This window comes from Aythya marila (genome assembly GCF_965140915.1).
Source record: "Aythya marila genome assembly, chromosome: 15".
In the NCBI taxonomy this organism is placed as follows: Eukaryota; Metazoa; Chordata; class Aves; order Anseriformes; family Anatidae; genus Aythya; species Aythya marila.
In genome coordinates this window covers 12,624,698-12,646,161 of record NC_139056.1, presented here as the reverse complement: position 1 = coordinate 12,646,161, position 21,464 = coordinate 12,624,698, and the positions used below count along the sequence as shown (strand labels likewise).

Below are 21,464 nucleotides of genomic sequence, written 5' to 3'. Positions count from 1 at the left end.
CTTCCAGATTGCACTGACAAAGAGAATACAGTAGTCATACTTTCTTTTAACGTGGTATAGCTCATATATGTTGTTAAATGTGAAGTGACAGGGACAAGTCTTAAAAATAATGGCTGTGAGTAAAAGAGGAACAGCTTTTTGGAGTAAGTTGAGGAGAGAGATTGTGAAGTAGTCAGAAATCCTTGCTGCATTACTTGTTCTTGTTACCTTCCCATCATCTCCAAACCAACCTTTTTGAACCTGTGGCACCGAGCAGTGATGTCCTTTATCTTGTCCTGGTGTATGGAATACACAGGGAGAGACTTTGTCCCTCTGTTACTGGGCCTTGCTTTTTCAGTCACTGCTGTGGTCATGCCGTGCTCTGCGCACTTGATGAAGTTCTGCCCAGAAGTAGAAAAGCTGTCAGTCTATTTTCTTCTGCAATACACAGCAGTTTGTGTAAAAACAAACCATGATTTTAGTTGGTCTGTGTTGCTCTGTGGTTTTGCTGAAAATAAAACATAAACAAATGTGAGCGTGCATAATTCTGTGATCAAATATTAATTAAAAGATTGTTGAATGTTTTGGTTTTGTACATTTAATCATCATTCTCTTTCAGATGTGTATGATGAATATATTTCATAAATAATGTTTTTCTTCTGGTAAACTGATTTTTCCACTTGTTTTTAATGAAGCTTGACTTCAGCACTTTACATTTTGTCTAATGGTTTGAGCATAACATTCTTGATGTCGGTGCAGTTTTTAGGAAAGATTTTGTTGACTTAATATTGCAGAGCCAGTGGAGGGAGAACAAAGAAAGGAACGTTGTTTTTGTCTGCATGAATTAACCAGCACGCCAGCAACGCTCTGGAAGGAAAGTGTTTGCTGAGTGGCAGCTAGTATTAATATTAGCCCTACTAACTCACAGGCTATTTAAAGGTAATAGTTTTGTTCTGAAACATTTAAAATTTGAGGAAAGCTGCTTATGCAAGCAGTTGACACAAGGGCTGTGGGTTTGTTCTTAGGTATCGGCGTGCATCTTCATCTCTCCTGTGCTGGAGGACGTTACTGCCTGCAGCGTACCCGAGCTGCCCAGTGCTGGCTGTTGGCCATCCCCTGGCTCAGCAGCTTTTGTGAGAGCCTCTTGAAGGTGTCCGGCAGGAGGGGTTTGCACAATTTGGGGGTGTTCGCACACAGACATGCTCGTGGAATCAGGTCTGTGGGCAGCCTGCGTGTGGAGGAAGTCGATGGGCAGCAGGAGCATCAGGATCGTGGCTCTTCAGCCCTCCACGAGCTGGGAGGAGGTGGCCGTACCTGCAAATCGAGAGGTGGGGAAGGGACCACTGGCTCCCAGAGCATCTTCACTGCTTCTCTTCATTTGTACCTCATCAACGCGCTTCAGCTGAGGATGCTGCAGAGCTACAGCAGCAGTCAGAGATGGGTGATAAGAATGTGAAAGCTTGGGAGAGCAGCTGCGCCGGAAAACTGAAGATTGGACTTGTTTACCTTAAAAAGTAGTTGAAGAAGAGGTGACAAGTTGAAAGCTCATAGTCTAATGAATGGTTTAGAGAAGTTGTTTGGGAGCTGTTGTTTTCCCTGTCTGCGCAGTGCAAGAACAAAGGTGTTCAATGAAGCTGAAAGGTGGCAAATTAAAAACTGATAAAAGAAAATACATTTTCAAGCAGTGCAAAAATCTATGGGATTCATTTCCACCAGAAAATTGGCAAGGTCATGAATTTATCAGGGTTCAGAAAGAGGCTGGATATTTACGTGAGCAATAGAAATATCTGGGGAAGTTGTCAGTGAGAGCTTGTTTTTCAGAAATATTTACTAAATGTTGGGTTTTGGAGGTGAAAAGTCCCAGGTGAAGGTGGGACTGGAATGGAGGTAAAGCACCACAGTTTGTACCTGCCTGACAGGGACATTGTAGCAGCCTCTTAAGCACCTCATTTTGTTCTTCACCATGTCGGGGCCTCAAGAGGAAGGAGAGCCCAGCTCTGGCACACTGAGGCAGCTCCTTGTCATCTCTTCCAGCCTGCCCTGACGTTCATGCAGGATTTGAGAGCCAGCGTATTGCAGATCTGTGCTCAACAAGCTGTAATCCAGAACGGAGAGGTGGCAGATTTTCTTTTTGACATGCAGGAAACCTTTTCAAAGTGCAGCTCACCGTGATCCCCAGCTACTCTTTAACCTCGTGCTTACTTTGCTGTCTGACAGCAAGCCCTGAAGATGCCAATTGCTTGAGCTAATGAGATGTTGTGCAGGTGTCATCTGGGCCGGGGTCTGTGCTGAGACAGTAAACTCATCTTAATAATGGCCAAGGAGGTGTTGCTTGGTGCAGTTTGTGCTTCCAACCTTTTTTGTTTTTAGTGGCTGAAGTTGATGTATATGCTTGAAGCATTCATTTGATTATTCATTCGTATTTTCAAAACGTACACATTAAAACATGAACCCTACATAGTTTCTGCAATGTGAAATTAGCGTTTTGGCCACACTCAAGTAAATCATACAGCTTTAGTTCAAAGCAGTGGCTTGTGATGACTGTGCCCCGGACTAATCACCAGGTGTGATTAAAAAGCTCTCTTAAGCTAGCCCAGTCCCACAGCTGGGAGCACGCCTTGGGTGAGGAGTCACCCTGCCTGCTTCTTACCATTTCAAGAAGAATGCTTGAATTTACTTCTGCCTTGAAGATGGCTTACGTAGTGTGAAAGCTGCATACTGTGCCTGCAATACTTGAGAGAAGGCTTTATGGCTTTTTTGGGGTGTTGCAGCAGATCCACAGATGGGCTTTTTGGTCTTTGCTGTGCTGGGTCCCGTTCCTGAGGGGGCATCAGGGAGCTGCAGGGCCAGGAGCTGCTGCATCCGACCTGCTGGCAGCATCCCTTGAGGATAAGCCACATGCCTCATGGCTGACCTAGGAGATAATTCGGCTTATAATTTCTGAAACTCTTATTGAAGTTCCTGATCTTTTATACTGTGAGTTTTGGAGAAGAGGGAATATGCTCTGAATTAAGTAAAATACAGAAAATGATAATTTTCTAATAATGCAGTCAGGCGGTGTCGATGCTGAAGCATTAGCTAGAAGCCTGACTTTGTTTGCCTTTTTCACAAAGCCATAGTTGCCAGATTTCTGGAATAGAAATAAGTCTGTAAGGGGACCAAGACATTATTATTCAAGGTCAATTTAATGTGCTGTATTGAGCTCATTGGATGAAATTGCTTTACTGATTTTTTTTTTCCCCCTTCTCTCAAAATCTGCTGCAGGAGATTTGCCTGCAAGCTTCAGTGCTGCCTGAGCCCGGGACACCCCGAGTACCCCAGGGGATGGGTACGGAGCTTGCCAGGACTGCGGTGTGCTTCACCCTCCTTTATTTTCACAGAGATAACTGCACCGGCTTAAGAGCACAGTTCAGTTTACTTTTTTCCCAAGTTAATGATCTTTAAGAGGTTAAAACTGCAGGAAACTGGCTTTTAAGAGATTTAAAGGCCAGAATCTGGGTTACTTACTAGGCAGGAGGAAGAAGAAATCAGAGGGTAAGGAGTGCACGTAGGGCTGAATTTTTATGTGCTGGAGACGCTGTCAGAATGGAAGAATCTTATGCACCCTCACAAAAACTTTCTTTTCAGGATTGAATAAAGCTTTTTTCTTTTCCTCCCTTTTGAATGGATGAATAAAATATTAATTTTCTATTGGCAGTAAGTGAGCAGGAATGCATTTTCTTGGCAGTTGTATGCCTCTGCCAGTGATGGTAATCTAGTGGCTAGGTTGAGGCAGGTATGGTGTGGTGTTGTTTTTTCTTCATGTTCGTTTTTTCAAAGGTGAGCTGTGTGCATGGCGCCAGAGAGCTGTGTCAGACCCAGAGCGGCTCCGATCTGAGCCAGGAGGATAAGGCAGCTTCACACCTGGGCAGGATTGCCACTGCTCAAGCAGCAGGGCTGAGAGAAATTGGTACAAAGAGGGATTTTTGAATGAATGGATGAGGAATCCACCAGGATAGAAAACCAAGCTTGTGCTAGAGATAGGCAGTGGTGAGCATTCCAGTAGAAAGGAGTTAAATGGGGGGAAAAAAAACACAACACAAAAAATAATCCATAAAATTATTTTGCAGCAGGATGTTAAGAAACATAACTAAACATGTTAAACTCGCTGTGAAGCAAGAGGACCCCAGGGCTATTTTTGTCAGATAATATTTAGTTTACTGCAGTGTCAGTTGTGTGACTGCTTGTCATCTGGCATATGTATGTGCTATGAGCAAAATGAGGCTGTTAGCGACCATGAACAATTTTCCAGAAGACGGTAAGCAGGGCATTTATCAGGGACAGATTAAAAGAGTTACAGTGGATTTATTTGCACTGGTCTGTTGCCAAGACGTGAGGCAAAGCTGAGCCCTCTGAAGAAGCGTTGGAGGTGAGGGACAATAGAAAGTAAGAACTATAAATCTGTAGAAGAACTTGCAGAATATAAAAGCATACAAGGTATACGTGCATTTGTAGGTGTGCGTGTAGAACTACCTGCAGAGTGCTTGCCAAAAGAGCTGTTAGACTGCAGAGGCTGCCCAGACTTCCAGAAATGATGGCTGGGAAGTTACGAGGGTCTCTGCTTGGCGCTGGCACCCCAGCCCAGGCACTCTTTGTCTTTCTCTTCGTCTCAGCCTCTTTGCCTGTATATTCCTGGCTTGCTGCAGTTTCCCATCACCCACTTTCCCTAGACTTCCATCCCACTCCCCCGGGTGGCAAGCTGCTGTTCAGCCGTAATGATATGGTAGCAGGAAAATGGCTCCTGCATGAGAGTATCAGAAAAAGTGATGAAAAACCTCAGTTGTAGAGAGAACTGATGGGAGGGCTGAAGATGCTTCATTCCTGGTTTGTTGTGTGCTTGCAGTTACAGAGCACAGTGGTTCTTCTACCTTGCCTCTATGCAGGTTAGACAGGGATGGAGGTATTTTGACTGAAAATGAAGAAATGTTTTATTGTTGACGCCTCAGCTGTAGGACGCAGAGCATCTGAAGGGCTTCTTTACAAGTTAAATCCATCCTTAGCCTCCTGCCAGAACCTCGGATTGGCTCGAGGGGCAAAAATGCAAGCGGAGGGTTGGTATATGGGAAGTCACATTCCGGAGGTAAGAACATGCTGAAAAAAACATTTTTAATGTCCTTCTTGTCAGTGCCAGGGTAGTGAAATCTGCTGGATGTTTTTATGGAGTAAACTGGCTTTTTTTGTAAATGCTGTTTTAATTGAGGTCTTGAGTAGAAAGTCAATGGTGTGTACATACATATGTGTCTGCAGTCAGTTCTAATTTGCAAAGTAATGTGAAAATAGGTCAGCCACGGAGAGAAATGTTGAGGAATGGCTGCATCTCAGAAGGAAGCCATTTGGAGGTTTGGGAAAAGAAAATTTTGGTTTAAATATGATTAGTACAAAAGATAAGAGTGCTAAGAGAAAGAGGAGCCATTTGCCTTCAGGTGACAGTAGCTGCTGCTGTAGACAAGGAGGATTTGAGAAGCTTCTGGTAATTTTTGCTGGTTTTGTTTGGCACGGAGCTCCTGCTTTTTGTCTGTTCCTTGAGGACTCGATCAGCTCTTGCTGGCAGTGTGCTGGGAGGGTCAGGAGCTGAGGGAATGCATCTCCTCCTACAGGTGCTGCCCCAGCACCAACATCTGCTGGAGTTGGCATTGCCACAGCTCTGCCTTCAGGCCTTGGCTTCTCGGGGCTTGCTGTTGACTTGTTTTTACCTTCCCACCACCATTTTCCATGAGGTAATGGGATGTGAAGATGGTCTTTGAAGACTGAAACCTCATTACAGTGTAGGGCTTAATGATATAGCCATTGTTATAATTAACTCTTGTGAAAGACGTTTTGATATAGATGCCCAAGTCACTTATAAAATTGGATTAATTTCCTTTAACTACCTGCAGAGTAATGGTATGGAATCAGTAGTCTTTACTCTCCTACTTCTGCCATGCACCACAAGGAAGGAGAAAGTTTCTTGTTTTTTTTTCAACCCCTGGTACAGAATTTCCCAGGAGCTACCTGGCACCTCTGGGCTACCCCACATTTTACCATCTTCTGCCACTACAGCATTAACGTGTAGGTGTTCAGTATAAATAAATACATAAAAACAAAACAGAGCAAAAAGCCACCACCCTGCATGCCCACGTTTCTCTCTGGAAGCAGGCAGAGAGGGGGCCATGTCGCAGGTACTGCTCGTCTTGCTGCTCCATGTGATGCTCTCAAGAGGCCAAATCTGAGAGCTGGAGGAGGTGAGACACCCTCTGAGGTGAGCACTGGTGTGAGGTGGCCGGACTGATGGTGAATTTGGAGTCTCTGACCTGCAGAAGCCAAACTTCTCATGTCATTAGAGGTGAAAACTTTTGGTCTTTTGGCAATTTTTGTCTCATTTCTCAAACTTCCTCCTTCCACCTTGGAAGTTGCACCGGTTATTTAGTGCTTTGCGTACACACAGAGCAGTGTTTGTACTACTCCAGAGTAAGGCAGACTTGTAACTGCAGGACTGTTGCTTCCCAGTACGTTCAGCCACGTCTCCTACAGAGCCATCAGCCTCGAGGACAGAGCCGAACAAGCAGCTGTGGTAGTTGTCAGCGAAATCACCTCAGTCTTCGTGCAGGATGGGCATCAATTCCTCCAGCCACCAGGCTGGGGAGAACCTGCTAATATCTGAGCCCTGGGCATGCTCCTGGTGGCACGTAGGACAACTGTTGGGTCTTGAAACACAGCCCTGATGAGTTCGGTATGTAGAAATGGGCACTTTGGGGAAGGGGTAGAAGCAACTGATGCTGCAGCTTATTGACAGGAGCCGAGTTCTGTGCTGCTGCACAACATGCAGGGCTCAGTGCTCTGCTTTCATGGATTTCATCACCCTGCTACAAATTCTTTAAATTATGGAGGTGTTGTTGAATTGTAATCCTCCTCTTTGATAAACACATCACTGAAGTTGAGATTTATCACATCCCTTGTTTGCCTTTATTCAGCAGACAAGTTACCTGTCAAAGAGGGAAAATAGACTGGTTTGATATTATTTGCATTAAGTCTCAGTTGATTGTTTCTTGTCCCTAATTCTTCTCTAGCAGCTCGCAATTTGATTGTTAATGTTTTCTTCAGGTATTTTTTGAGATACCAACATTTAGAAGTGATTGATAATAGCCAGAGTCTGTATCTTCTGTTATATTGTTCTTCAGAAAGGTTGGATCTTGGATCTGTTCCTCACTCCTGTCTTTGGGGCCTGTCCTGCCATTTGTGAGTTCATCAGCGGTAGTGGACTCTGGTCCACGAGCAACTGCGAGTAATTTTGGAGGGATCCGAAGGATGGGATTTGTCAGTAGGTCTTGGTACCACCTAAGTATCCTTCAGTTATTTCTGACCGCGGTTTGGTGTGTGTTCCCACACCTCACACTGCTAATTTTACTCGTGTTCAGCGTTCGGTCAAACCGTGGGCAGCGCCTCCCACGTTCTCGGCGTGTATTTTGATAGCTTAAAGCAGGAGAGCATGCGCTTCTCTGCTGCGTGTTCCTCTTTCTCCTTTTAGTTGTGTTTTTAGGGGGAATAGTTAGCTAAATTACACCTGATTGCAAATAGCATCTGTTTGCTGTTGAAGCTCCATATTCTTTCTTCAGTCTTGTTTTGAAGCTTTCTCTTATTATGACTAATTTGGAGTTAGGAGTCTGGAGAGGAAGAGGAGGGGGAAGTCTTGCCACTGATTTCCTGTAATGAAGCAGTCTATTAACGTTCTCCTAAAATTATCATTAATTAAACAAAAAGCTCATTTAACACTAGGAACAGGAATATTTCTGTACCATCAAAAAGGCACCGAGTGGGAAATATCATTAGGATTCCACTTTACAAAGTCTCTCTCCTCTGCCAGGCGGTAACCCATGCAGAAGTGACAGAGCAAGCGAGCTGTGTGCTTGGGTTTTGGATTAATAGTTGAAGTTCACTCATGTGGAAATAAAGCAGATTTTACTGTGACTGGAATCTGTCATTAAAAAGCCATTATCAGAACCGACCAGCACAATTCCTGCGCTTTCATTGCTAATGACAAAACAATCTGTTCTTTAAAAAACAACAACCCTATATTTTCTTTCAGAGAATGGCGCAGGAGTCTTAACAGAGCAGGAGCTGGGTGAAGAAAGGCAGCTGAAAGATTTATTGATCAATAAAACAGACAATTACAGCTTGTTTATAAAGGGAAAAAAAAAAAAACACCAAACCTCGGGCCTGCAAGCAACACCGAAACTCTAATAATGATAACTCCGGTATCCAGCTTCAAACGATAAAAGTCAATAGGAAGATATAGGATTTCAATAAAATTATGACACTAGATAAACTTCACCCCAGGAACAAATTTTCCCAGGGTGTGTGACTGACTTCAGTGAGATTTGTAACTTTAATTTCTTTCTTATTGATTTTTCTTTTCTTCGACTAATTAGAAAGTCTGTGGTGAATTCTGTGTGCCTATGCTTGAGGAGGGGCTAACAAGCATCAACGGGGACGGGCCCTGAGTCTTTATCTGTCTATCTACGGTCAAATGGCATTTTTAATTTTTTTCGGTGTGTTTTACTCTTTCTCCAGCTGCTTCCAGCTCACAGCAGGGATTTGCTCGTTCTCCTCGATACGCGTAATTGGGAGCCGTGGGCTGCCCCTGGGGCCGTGCGGTAGCGCTGCCTCAGTGACCCGGGTCTGTTGGCAGGATGGCGATAGCTGCGCAGCGCTTCTTTGAACACTTCTCAGGTCTGTCCCTGAAATTAACCCCAAAGTCCTGGAGGAGCTCTCTTATATTACTGCTGTTTCTAAACTACTCTTGTAGCCCTCTGGTGTGTCAGTGGCAGGTAAAGAAACTTTTCTATTTCTTCGAGCAGCTCACCAAACAGCTCACATTTGGCTCTACACAGGAGAAGGAATAGAGAAGGTGCAGGGAGAACTGGAGAGAGGTTTGATGCTAGGGGAGGGTATTTTGCAAAGGTGTGATCCAGAACTTTCCCCTAGCAGGTTTTAAGGGGATTGGCTCCAGTTTGTGATTAATGTTATAAAGCATTTTAGTTATTTGTGCAGTAGTAAGAGGCATATTCTTCTGGTGATTTGACTGTTGCTGGCAGAAGGAAGGGAACCTTTAATCTTTGAAAAATTCACTATTCTTCCTCTCTTTCAAATGTACAGCTGCAAGATGGAGCAGCAGAGTTTGCCGTGGGACATTAATTTCCATGGTTTATAATGAACATCAAAACCAGCTATTGTGCTTTTAGGGTATGGTTGGAGTAAGCTGCATTTCTGATCTGGCGTTGATTAGAAACTGCCAAAGTGAAGAGCACCTGGGAGTGTGCCGTGTTCAGGGCCTTGGAGGAACAGGGGAGCAAGAACTGCTCCAGGTGATCTGCCACTGCAAAGGCAGGGCACGTGCTGTGCGTTAGCAAAATATCTGTGCTGGGTAACTTCTGGAAATTCTCAGGGGAACTCTTCTTAGTAATGGTGCTGAATATTGTCCTGATAGAAAGAATTCTACCCCTGTAGAAGGCAGGGAAGCAGAGGCGTTGGAAAAAGGTTAGGGAGGGCATATTAAAGTCACTCGGGAAGTCTTTGATGGGGCTGCGGAGTATTTTGTGTGAGATATGGAGAGATTGCAGCAATTATTAAATTAGGATTACATTTTAGACAGAAGACTTCTCAGCAAGACCTTGTATTTCCTGCCAAACTAACAAGATCTTTAGGAGGGAGGGAAAAGCTCTCAGCAAGTACTCTTGATGGGGAGGAATTGGAAAATGGAGCTGGAGACCACTTGTTGGAAGCTGAGAATTGATTTCATTACAGTATTAATATTTAGAAATAATTAAAGAGGAGAACTAGACTCCAGGATCAAGTGTTTAATTGTGCCACCTTTTATTTCAGCTTTTCAGCCCTTTTTTTTCCAATACAGTTTGTGCTGTGTTTACTGTGCTTGCTTTTTCCTGGCAACTTCACTCATCCTTTTGGTAGAAATCTCTTTCTGTCAAGGTCTGGAGTTGATTTTAGGGGAAGGACCACCCTGTAAGAACGCTCCCATCCCTATCCAGTGTCACCTGCTTTCACGATGGGATGAGAATGGGAAGTTTCTTATCCTTGCAGCTGAACAGCTTGGGGAACTGCTAGGATCTTGCTGGGGATGACTTAGGTGACCTAATATTCAGCAGTTAATTGGAAGCCAAGTGTGATGGGAATTGCCAGGGGTCTTGTTTGCTGCTGGGGAAATGCTAAGGAGTTTGGGACTGTCATCCTGCAATGGACGTAACGTTGTTGTGTTAAATTGTCCCATTGATGAAAGATGCTTAGCAGAGAATGAGGATAGCGGAGCAGCTTGGAGTACAGAGAGAATGAGCGAGAGGATGGTGTAATTACAGAGCTAATTGCAACAATTTGCAAGGATCAAACCAATAACTTCACTAAATGCCATCCTTATGTTCTCTTCTGTGTTCTAGGCAATGATTCTGGAATAAATGGGGAACACAAGTCATCTCCTGAGCAAAGGCAGGCAGCCCTATGGAGAGTGCACTCGGCAGTCTGGGCGGCATGTGTGGATGTTGCTGGGGGAGGAGAAGGGTGAAGCCTTCTTGTGCTGCTCCTTTTCTGCTAAACAAGTTCATTGCAAGGCAGATGCAGTGTGGCTCAGGTTGCCTTTCTCCTGCAGGAACACGGAAGTATTTCCTTTCATCTGTCTGTCAGATCAATAATTCTTTCTAAACTTTATGGAAAAACTGTTCTTTCCTTAAAAAAAGTGTTTCTCTTCAGTCAGGCCCAAGCAAGAAGCCAATAGTAGCTTTCAGTACCGTTTATGTTAGAACCTGGCTTTCTTTATTATTTTATTAACACAGTTCTGTCAGCCTCAGGCTGGGCTTTGCTCTAGAGTCTTTGTACCTGCTGCCCATTCCAACCATCGTGGCTGACCTGTCAGTACATTGCGGGCTCTGAGCACACACCACACCTCTGGCGGGTCCCCCCTTCTTATTTTCACACCTTGAATTTGAATGCTCCTGCCCTTCCTCATGCATACACTTGTTATCCACAATCAGTGTTTGACCTTTATATTTTGAAAGGGGAAGACAGCCTTCATGTACAGGCTTGCTCGACTGAACACTTTGCATCGGCTTCTTTTTCTGAAATACAGCCTTTTACATTTGGGAGTGATGGCAGCTGGCTTTTCTTTTTTTCTTTCTTTCTTTCTTTCTTTCTTTTTTTTTTTTTTTTTACCCTGGAAATTCCTGATTTCCCCAAGAGCAGAATCCCAGTGAAATATTTCAGCGTGGCTGAGCTGCGTTTGTGAAGTGCTCTGGTTTTGACGTAGGAGTAGTGGTGGCCTGGGAGCTGCACAGCTGTAAAGCTGAGTGATCTTCTAATAATACTTCGGATGTTTGTGATTGCAGAATTCACACAAGATAACTGGTTTGCCCTGAACATTTGTACATTTCTGTAACAGGGCAAGATAGCAAATTTCAGCAATGAAAGGGAGGCAGCACTGTAAGATTTCCTAGGAGTTTTTGCTCTTTTGATTTATGCAGAGGGAGTGTGCTGCTTTGACGCTGTTCTGTAGCCTCGCGAATATCAAAGTTCTTCAGCACGGTCAAAAGATAAAACGCTTCCATCAGCTGGCTAATCCCTGTCTGCATATTGCACTGTAAACCGTAATCTCCTTAAAACATGCCTGACTTTTTGAAATGTTGTTCAGCCTCTTGTCCCCATTCTTGTCCCCCATTGTCTTGGAGGTAGGCAGTAGGTGCCGTCTGAAGTTGGGAACGCATCAGAGAATACTCCAACCAGGGAGCTGCACAAAAAGTTTTACATTTAGCTTTCAATCCAGCCTTTGTACTTGGGAGTACAAAAGCTCTCCGAGCAGGGAAAGGGATCCTTCTTTTTGTCTTTCTCTGAAAATTTTTGGTTATAATTGCCAGCAAATCGAAAAGTGAGCCAAACACATTCTCTGCAGGATATTAACCTCAGAAAAAATATTTATTATAAACACTGAACATTGCAGTGCTCAACAAGTGATCAGTCGCATACCATTTAGAGGATGTTTGCTCTCAGCCACTTTGTTCATTGTCAAATCTATTTCATTTCTATTGCCACAATTCTGTTCATTCATTGCTGGAATGCTTTGGCAGGAAAAATGTCAAGTGCTACACTAAATATTTTGCTGAAGAAACCCATTCAGCATGTTGAATTAGAACAGTGTCTCCAAAAAGAAGGCAGGCTCTGTTTTCAGTTGGTGTGTGCTTGTTGGAGTGTATGCACGCTGCTTTCCTGCGAGGGATGTGTGCTTTCGTGTACACAACACAGTCCAGCTTCTCATTTCTCGGGTTAGCACAATTTCTTCTGTTAGAACCGTGTGTTCACATCCGTGGCTCAGTGCCCACGTGAAGACCATGAATTTATGTCCATCAGGCTTCCTTTGCCACGTGAAGGAACAATGGGGAAAAACAATGGGTAAATTACTGTTCTGGGAACCCTCCGCCCTGAGTGGGCTCAGGGGCTTTATCCCTGAAGGTGATTTCTGTTCTTCCCGACAGGAACGTGATGGCATGCGAGCAATCCTGGAGTCGTATGACAGCGAGCTGACCCCGTCGGAGCACTCGCCCCAGCTGAACCGGCGCATGCGGGAGGCTGAGGAGATGGTGCAGAAGCTGCACGCTCATAACACTGAGCTGGAGGTAATAAGGAAGCATCCTTCTCTAACCCCTGTGGTGAAACAGCTGAGACCTTTAGGATGGAAGTGCCTGGTGATATGGTCTGCTCTCACAGATGACAGATTTGCAAAGTCCAGGTTTCAAGGTTCTGGGATCGATAAGATCCCCAAGTTGTGTTCTCTGTGATCTGGTCTTAGGGCCGCACTGCAGTGCCTGTGTAGCAAGGCTCTTCTAAAAGCAGTGTAAGCGAGGGTGTGTTTATTAGAGCTTTACTCTGAGGGCTGAAGAAGTAAAGTATCTGCCTGCCGTTAACTCTTCTTTTCATGGCTTTAGGCCTGAAAACCCCAATAATATATAAAAAATTATATAAAATACAGTAAATACATGATATAAAATACCCTTTTTATATAGGGTTTCCTCAAGAAAAACATTTTTGCCAAAGACAGAAGTGTTTCTCAAAGGAACATTTATATTATTGCTACTTCTCTTTATGTAAATTTGTAGTCTGAAACATGAATGGAATGAAGTAAATGATAACATCCATTTGCCAAATTGTTCCCTACTTCCCTGCTGTATTTTGTCATATTGGAATGGTCACGAGTTGAAATATCTGGAAATATGTCTGTGGTCTTAAATCTTGGCAGTTTTATTGCATAGGTTTTGCAATTACTGTAAGCATGTGAGTTTTCCTTTCCTCATATCTGGTTCCTCCGGCACGTAGATTTATGGATGCCATAATTCAAATGGAGTAAAACTTGTAGTAATTGATGCTCCTGCGATTCCCATTGAAACCGTAGATTGGACTGCCCCACTGTGTATAAATCTCCTTGTTGCTTCTGTCATCTTTAAAATGCTCTTTTCTTCCCTTGATGGGGTGGAGACTTGAGGCAGGCAGTACTGGTTCCAATGACCTTTAAAGCCTTAGCAAGCAGAGCAGTGTGGTGTGAACCCACGTTATAGATCCACTTCCTCCTGTTTCCAAGAAAAAGAATTCTGTCAAGTTCCAAGAAAAAGAATTCTGTCAAGTTTTGGGCAAGCTGATAGAGAAATGAGGTGGTAACATTCAATGAAATGGGAACTTGCCTGAATTGCTTCATCTCTGAATGTTTCTCCGTGTTGTTGTTTGATCACTCTATTGCCTAACGCCAGGTGACACTGACAGCAAGTGTTAGGTGGCTAATTCCTCCTGTTTTCCTAGCTGTTCCCAGCAGTGGCTCCGGGTTGATGGAGAAAGATTTCACTGAATAGGTCAAATGTTCATGATGTCTTTGGGCAACAGCAAATTACTTTTTCTTCTTCAGGTGAAAGCATGGAGGAGTGTGGGAACCACTTCCTACATGTCTTTAATTATTTATAGGGAACAAGCGATAAGTTTGTCTTCATGGATATGGATTAAGGGCTACACAGAAAATTTCAGGAAAGAGCTGTGTTCTCTGGAGGTTTGTTTTTGTGTAATGCCAACCTTTAAGCCTTTCAAAGACTTTGCTACAAGCAGGATTCGAAGTCCTGATATTCCCCTTGTAAAGTAAAATTTTATGCTTCGCTTGATTGTGTTTGCCTTTCTGTCTGCAATGTTGATGGCTGAACCCAATCTATTTTGATATTCTGGGGGAAAGTTTTTTGTTCTAGTAAAAATCTGAAAACTAGAAAGGGAAATTGAGGTACAGGTAAGACTCCTGGTGTCTCATCATCGGGAGCAGCTGCTGTAATCCACTGCCTGTAGATCAAAAAAATGGTTGATAGCAGCTATTAATAACTTCTAACATAATGCTCTGCACCTCCCCGCTCTGCTGAAGCTCCGCACAAATTTTAGAAATGTTGACACCTGCGTGACTCATCTCGCAAACAAACAGAGGAGACGGCAGGAATGAGGCACCTTGGAGCCTCGGATGATTTCTGAGCTGTGGGCTGAACCATCTCTGATGTTTACTTCAACGTGTTTAAGTCAGCGTGGCAGAAGGGATGGGGCATCCCGGGCACACCTGGTCCGGGTGGGCTGGGAGGGCAGCAGGCTTGCAGGGTAGCACAGAAGAACAAGAAGAATCCATCTGCAAGGAGCATGCAGGTGGTGGCAGCAAAGCAACAACGTGCACAACTGCTCTGAGATCCTGCGAAAGGCTGGGGAGGCTGTGAAGAGAGAGCGATGGAGCAGAACCGAAAAGCACAGGCTGACACAATTGCATTTTGCTTGTTGCTTCTGCCTTTCAGCTTTTTTCATAAGCCTGAAAAATCACACCCTTTTTCTCCTCACTGACTTGTTTTATCGCAGGGTGTTGTTTTTTTCCCCTACTGAAAATTTCTTTTACCAAAATCTCTTCCTGTGTTCCCTAGTAGAGAGCCCTTTGATACTCATAAAGCTATCTGACACATGTTTCTTCTGGCTGCCCTAATCTATTAGCAGCAGCCCCACCTCGGAACAAGCAGTAGAGGGGAAAAAGTGATGTTTTTAACAGGGATTTTTCTTTCCTGTGAAAATGGAGGTTTTTCCATTCATTCGAGCAGCAGCTCTGTGTGAGCCAGGAAGCTCTCGGGTAAAGACAGCGATGGTGATAACCCAGCCCCAAAGGGGAGGGAGACACGTGGGGCTAGGAAGATTTGTGCTGAGGCAACAGCTTTGAACTCATTAGGGAGATGAGGTCTGTGATGAGTCTTCTGCTTGATGTATAAATGGAGGTGAGAAGCCGTTTTAAGGAACACAGGGAGCCAGAGAGAAGTGTGCAGGCCCTGAAGGGCGACAGGAGAGGTTTATTAGTGCGCGCTGCAAGGATGGAGCTGTGTGGTACTGAGCTGTGTCTGGCTCCCTCTGTGCCCAGCCAGCGGGACCCTCGTGGGGCAGGACGGCTGCTGGGCATGCTGCTGGGTCTGCATCCCAGTCCCTGTCGGGAATAAAGGCACCTCTCCAGAAACTCAAATGCAGAACAACGCCTCCATCCCAGATCGCTTCAGAGGCATGTCGTGGTTCCGCTCGAGTGGGCAGCCGAGCTCCACCACAGCCGCTCTCTCACTCCCCCTCCTCAAAGAGGAATGGGGAGAAAATATGTGAAAAGGGCTCAAGGATTGAGATAAGGACGAGAAAATCACGCAATAATTATTGTAACGGGCAAAACAGACTCGGCATAAGGAGATAGTAAGATTTATTGCCTATTACTAACAAGCGAGAGAAGTGAGAAAACAAAGGAAAAAAAAACAAAAGCACCTTCCCCCCCCATCCACCCTTTTCCACCTCCTCCCCCCGAGCGGCGCAGGGGAACGGGGAATGGGGGTTATGGTCAGTCTACAGCACTTCTTCTCTGCCGCTCCTTCTCGGTCACTCTCGTCCCCTGTGCTGTGGGGTCCCACCCACGGGATGCAGTCCTTGATGAACTGATCCGGCGTGGGCTTCCCACAGGCAGCAGCTCTTCCAGAACTGCTCCAGATATGGGTCCGTACCACGGGGTCCATCCCTCAGGAGAAAACTGCTCCAACCTGGCTCCCCTACGGGCAGCAGCTCCTGCCAGATCACCTGCTCCTGCGTGGGCTCCTCTCCACGGGCTACAGGTCCGGCCTGGAATCTGCTCCGGCAGGGGTCTTCCACAGGCGGCAGCCTCCGTCGGTGCAGGGCCACCTGCTCCACCGTGGTCTCCTCCACGGGCTGCAGCGTGGAACCCTGCTCCACCGTGGTACTCCATGGGCTGCAGGGGGACATCCTGCTTCACCATGGTCCTCACCACAGGCCGCAGGGGACTTCTGCTCCGGCGCCTGGAGCACCTCTCCCCCTCCTTCTACACTGACCTTGGTGCAAGGCTGTTCTCCCACTCCCTTGACTCTCCCGGCTGCTGTGTGGCGCAGCGTTTTTTCCCTGTCTTAAATATGCTCTCACAGAGGCGCAAAACAACATCGCTTATTGGCTCGGATCTGGAAAACAATGGGGCCCTTCCCAAACATGGGGCAGCTTCTAGATCTTTCTCACAGAAACCACCCCTATGGCTCCCTGCTACCAAAACCTTGCCACGTAAACCCACTACAAGGCACCGTGTTGCTGCCTGAGAACTCGTCCTGTCAGAGCCTGATGGAGCAGAGAACAGGAGGACAAAGACGGGCTGATGGGGAACTTTAAATCCCCTTCACTGATGGCTGATGAGAAAAGCTGGATCTCTAATGCACGAACATGCAAACACGTAGCCTGTTCTGGGACTGGAAATGATTGCTTTATCCTCCCCAGGACTGCCTGCCCCCGGCACAGCCCCTGTTCCGCAGTGCCCATCTGTCTGCTGGGGTGCAGGAAAGCTCTTTACAGAGCATTGAATGTAAAGCAGGGGGGAGATGCAGGAAAGATACTGTCTGAAATGGTGGCTGAAAAAAGCAAGCAGTCTGTGTCTGCCTATTTCAAGCAGTTAATGAAGTGTCACTCACCATCTTTTTAAAAGTGTGTTTTGGAACTAAAGAGGGAATGAGTTTGTCTCTGGCCAGCATGCTATAAACATGTAAAATAAACAGAATCGTAGCTGTGTTTTTATCATGGCATGAATTTGCAGTTTGACGCTGGTGATATTAACAGTTTTCTTGCTGATCTTGATTAATTTTTTCAATCATAGCTCCCGTTAGCTCTAATTTCAAGGTAAATATGACAAAGCAAGAAGCCTCTGTGCGTGTGGAAGCTATTGTGAAAAAGCTCTGATGTGGAGATTAGTGTTTGAAAAGTTAAATCCAGCTGCACAAAAGAGAAATCATCATAAATATAACTCCATTAATAGCTATTTTATTACAACACACTTGGCTCCATATGAAACTTTAATGAAGAGAGATTTGCAAGGAAGATTCACGCTGACACCTTCAATGGTCTCTGGCATTTTTTACATTGAGAGATTTACACTGTGAGCACCATAGGTAATCAGTTAATTATGAATCTGACACTTTGGGCACATGAAATGCCATATGGTCTGTGTTTTCTTCACCATGGGCATTACTGGAGACCTCAAAACTCCCTGGCCAAAATGTGTCACCTTACCTGCACCTGGTAAGTGCAGCTCATCTGCTGGTGGTGAAAATCGGGCAGTGCTGCTGCCTCTGATGTTAGTCACAAATCTGCTCCGTGCAAAGTGAGTTACTTAGCAGTCACCCTGGTGTTTAAAGCTCTAAAAATTTACGCGTGGATGCAATAAAATGTTTATTTGAGCAGTTAACAGTTCCTCCTTGTCTCTCACCTCGCTCCTCCTTCAGTGCTTTTCCACTTTTTTTTCTTTTTTTTTTTTTTTCTTTTTTTACCTTTTTTTCCCCTCCCTTTGATCCACACTTCATGCTTGTCTTGCTTTATCCCTTTGCTGAGTTTCCTCTCCTCCTTGGAGGTAAATTGCATCTTTACATAGCAGAAGGGCTTTCTGTGATGATGGGAACTTTGCAGGGAAATTTCCTTCCATCTGTTCAGAGGAGTTTTTTATTTTCAGACTTCTGCCTGCTTTCACTACCTCTCCGCTGCCGTCCAACCTTTGTGCACTGTTTTTCTTGGTGACAACTGCGAGCAGTAGTGAGGTTACCCTTCTCACTTTGGGTGTCCGTAAGGAGCACATCTGAGTCACTGGAGCTTTCCTGCCACTCCAGGATGGGATGCCTTTCACTTGCCCAGACTTCTGCTGTCATTGTAGCCTCTTATCTGCAACTTAAGTGGGAGAAAACAGACTCTCTCTGGAGATGATGCTGATGTGCTCCATGCATCAGCTACCACTGATTGCTGAAGCAGTCACAGGGCTGGACATCATCTTCTGACAAAGCAAACACCTCGCTGAAATAGCACGCTGAACCTGAACGCTTTGGCATCTCTTGGCAGCCACGAGCCTTCCTGGGAGCCGCTGCAGTCTTTTGTTTCTTTTATTTTCTAGGGAAGAGCCAGGTCAGGCTCCATGTCCTCTGGCAGTCCTGCAAAATGGATTATCTTGGGTTCCCTCTTCTCTCGCGTGTTTCATCTTCCTTCAGACCCAAGTGACCTTGTCAAGTCAGGGAGCCATTAGTTTCCTCCCCTCCAGTTTACACCTGCCAGCGGCTGCGTTTGGGGAGAGCACCTTGCAAATAACCGTCATATAAATGAGGAAGGCGACTCATGAGGGGCTTAATGATTTGTTAAAAGTGACAGTCCCTGCTCTGTGGAAGAGGAGCGCCCCTTCGAACTGGTTCATGCTGCAACAGAGCCTGTCTCTGTGTGTTGAGACTTTTTTTGGTCAAACTAGATTTTAAAACTCAATTGCTATTAATTTTTTTGAGCAGCTTCTTTACTTTGGATGTGTCCTAAAAATCAGCAATAGATGAAGAGGAGTGTATGGCATCGCCTGCGCTACGGACATTCTGCACAAAGCAGCATTGTTTTCACCAAGGGGAGATTTTACAGCTCGTTTGAGTGTGGGTGCTCTGACAGATTAAGAATGGCTTTAACTCACCAGTTCCTAGGGACCACTGCTAAACAGAAGCAAGCCTCCATCATTCTTAAGAACTGAGAATGTTCTGGCACCAACTTGTGTTGAGTAAAATAAATCATTAACTAAGCCAGTATGTGTACCTTTAGCCTGTGGTGAGCTGCTTTAGAGACAAACCCTCAGAAAAATGACCGGTTGCACCACAACAAGGAGCTGCAGATTGAATTAGGCTACTGGAGCACATGGGGCAGAAAAGCATTTCGCAACCCCACTGCCTTCTTGTGCTTCAAATGCAGTAAAAGCAAGGGGTGACATTGTAATTGTCATCATCTCTTGCTGGAAGTCATGCTCCTAATGGAGTCATGGTCCGTGACGCTCTGCCTCTAGTTCTCTTATTGGCGAGATCGCATCTTGATTCTAAACTCAGAAATGTGTGCTACCAATTAATGTTACCCACCTGTGTTAACCATGTAGGGAGTTTACAGCAGACTCCTGCAAACTCCACTCTGAAGTGTTTCGGTTTGTTTAAGCCAATGTAATCAGCACTGGGTTTAAATGGCAGCAGCAAAGGTCCTGACCCCAAACTGCACTCCCCCGAAAATGCTCTTGGTTTTAACAGATCTTCCTGTAGGCTCTCCCGGTGATGTTACGAATAACCAAGCACAACCAAGGCCTGACCTGGGGAACTTGAACTGCCTTCAGCTGCAGCGGGCTATAGGAGGCAAGAGAAGCAGATGAACTGGGTTTAAATTCTTACAAAAGCTTTAAAATTGGGTTCTTTTTAATGATGTTTTGGAAAGAGCAGATAACTGACGAGCAGTTATGAGTCATGTTTACCACAATAGAACAGGGGAGAGCATTTCGTACGGCGATGAGAGCTTTAAAACATTTTACACTGGGGAGCCTGCTTGCCTGTGCCTGGAGATACAGGCTTTGCAATGAGATGTCCTCAGGTGGAGGAGGCAGCAGGAATACATTAGGAGGGGGAATGGGAGCCCCGTCCCCAGCAGATGGCAGCGGACAGAGGCGGCGCACAAAGGAGCAGCTTCATGCAGCCTGGTGCTCCTCCTGCCAGCGGGCACTGCTGGGAAGGGGGGGAAGCCGGGATGCAAACAGGGTGGTGATAACAAGTCTCTGGAGAATGAGGTTAGGAACAGGTAGCTGCTAGCTTCTTGAAGGCTTTGGAAATGTAGAAATACAATTGGTGTTGGTCTCTGGTTGCTGTTGCAAGCTGGGCAGTGCAAACAGCGGGGCTGGGGGTCAGCAGGGAGGCTGCTGGGCACCTTCCTTCAGTGCTTGCCCCACTTCCCACTGTTGCTTTCTACAATTGCAGATTATTTGTTCTTTGTTTGCAATGGTAGAGAACCATTCAAAAATGAGATGAATTTCATTCAGTGTTTAATTCAGAGATCTAACACTTTGATCTCTTCCAAGCTGGAAAGCGTGGTGACATTAAGCAGCGCAGGTCTCACCCACATGGGCAGCCATCACGGGTAGCAGGGCTTGTGTTTGGGGGTGCCCGATTGATCCTTGAAGTGAAGGGAACAATCAAAGCCTCCTCAACACCTTCTGGGGTACGTGGTGACCCAGCCTGGCCTCTCAGCAGCAGGGTGATGGGACCCCATGGAGGCAATGCCCCATCCTATTTCTGAGGTGCTTCCGAGCACACCCAGCCCAACACCTCAAGCAGGCGGGACACGTTCATGTGGCTCAGCCCAAAGGGTATTTTGGTGCCTGGCTCGTTAGGGTAAATCCATCCTCAGTGTTGGGAAGCTCAGAGCTAAGGCTGATGTTTAATGTCCTCTGCTTATTAGCACTACTACTCAGGAACATTCTTGCATTGATGAAAGCTTCAGCAGCTTGTGGAAACTAAGCAATTCTGAGAGAAACAAGGAAGTATCTTGTGAAAAAATAAGAAGTGAAGATTGCACATTCATAAAATGCCAGAGAAATGTTAGCTACTCCTTAGTTCTGCCTTGTATTAATGACATTAAAAAGCGCTTGTCGGAGCATCTTAAGAGATGTGCTGAACTTGTTGAGATCGGTTGATTTTTAAACTGATTGGATTTGAATTCTGTGATTCATAGTGCTTCATTTCAGAATAATTACATGATCTCTGCATAATTTAGTATTTAAAGTATGTATTTATGAGTGTTTTCGTGTCATCTTTTAATTCACAATGATGGCCTCCTGTAGGAAACAGGGATTAAGGTTTTAATGATCATTTTCTATTTAAAAACACACCATCAACTTTTATCTATAGCTGGGCTTTTCCAAAGCTTTCCCTGCAGGGCCAATATTTGTAATTCTTTCTGCCCTGGAGGTGTCAGTCCTCCTTGCATTCCTGGACCTGGGCAAAGGGATGGGGGCAGCCCGGGGCCAGAGGGCTCGGCACTGAGATCCCTGCCTCCTGTCCCTGGGCATGGAGTTGGGGCTCGGT

At 45.4% G+C, this 21,464-nt stretch overlaps 1 protein-coding gene across 3 annotated transcripts in view; it reads left to right on the top strand.

Annotated features, from left to right (window-relative positions):
* The window catches only part of MAD1L1 (mitotic arrest deficient 1 like 1), a 348,897-nt gene that overhangs the window by 132,147 nt on the left and 195,286 nt on the right, over nt 1-21,464 (top strand). For all 3 annotated transcript variants that reach the window (XM_082772513.1, XM_082772514.1, XM_082772515.1), the window contains exon 12: nt 12,525-12,665. In XM_082772513.1, the coding sequence (XP_082628639.1) occupies nt 12,525-12,665 (141 nt within the window). The remainder of the gene's footprint in view (nt 1-12,524; nt 12,666-21,464) is intronic.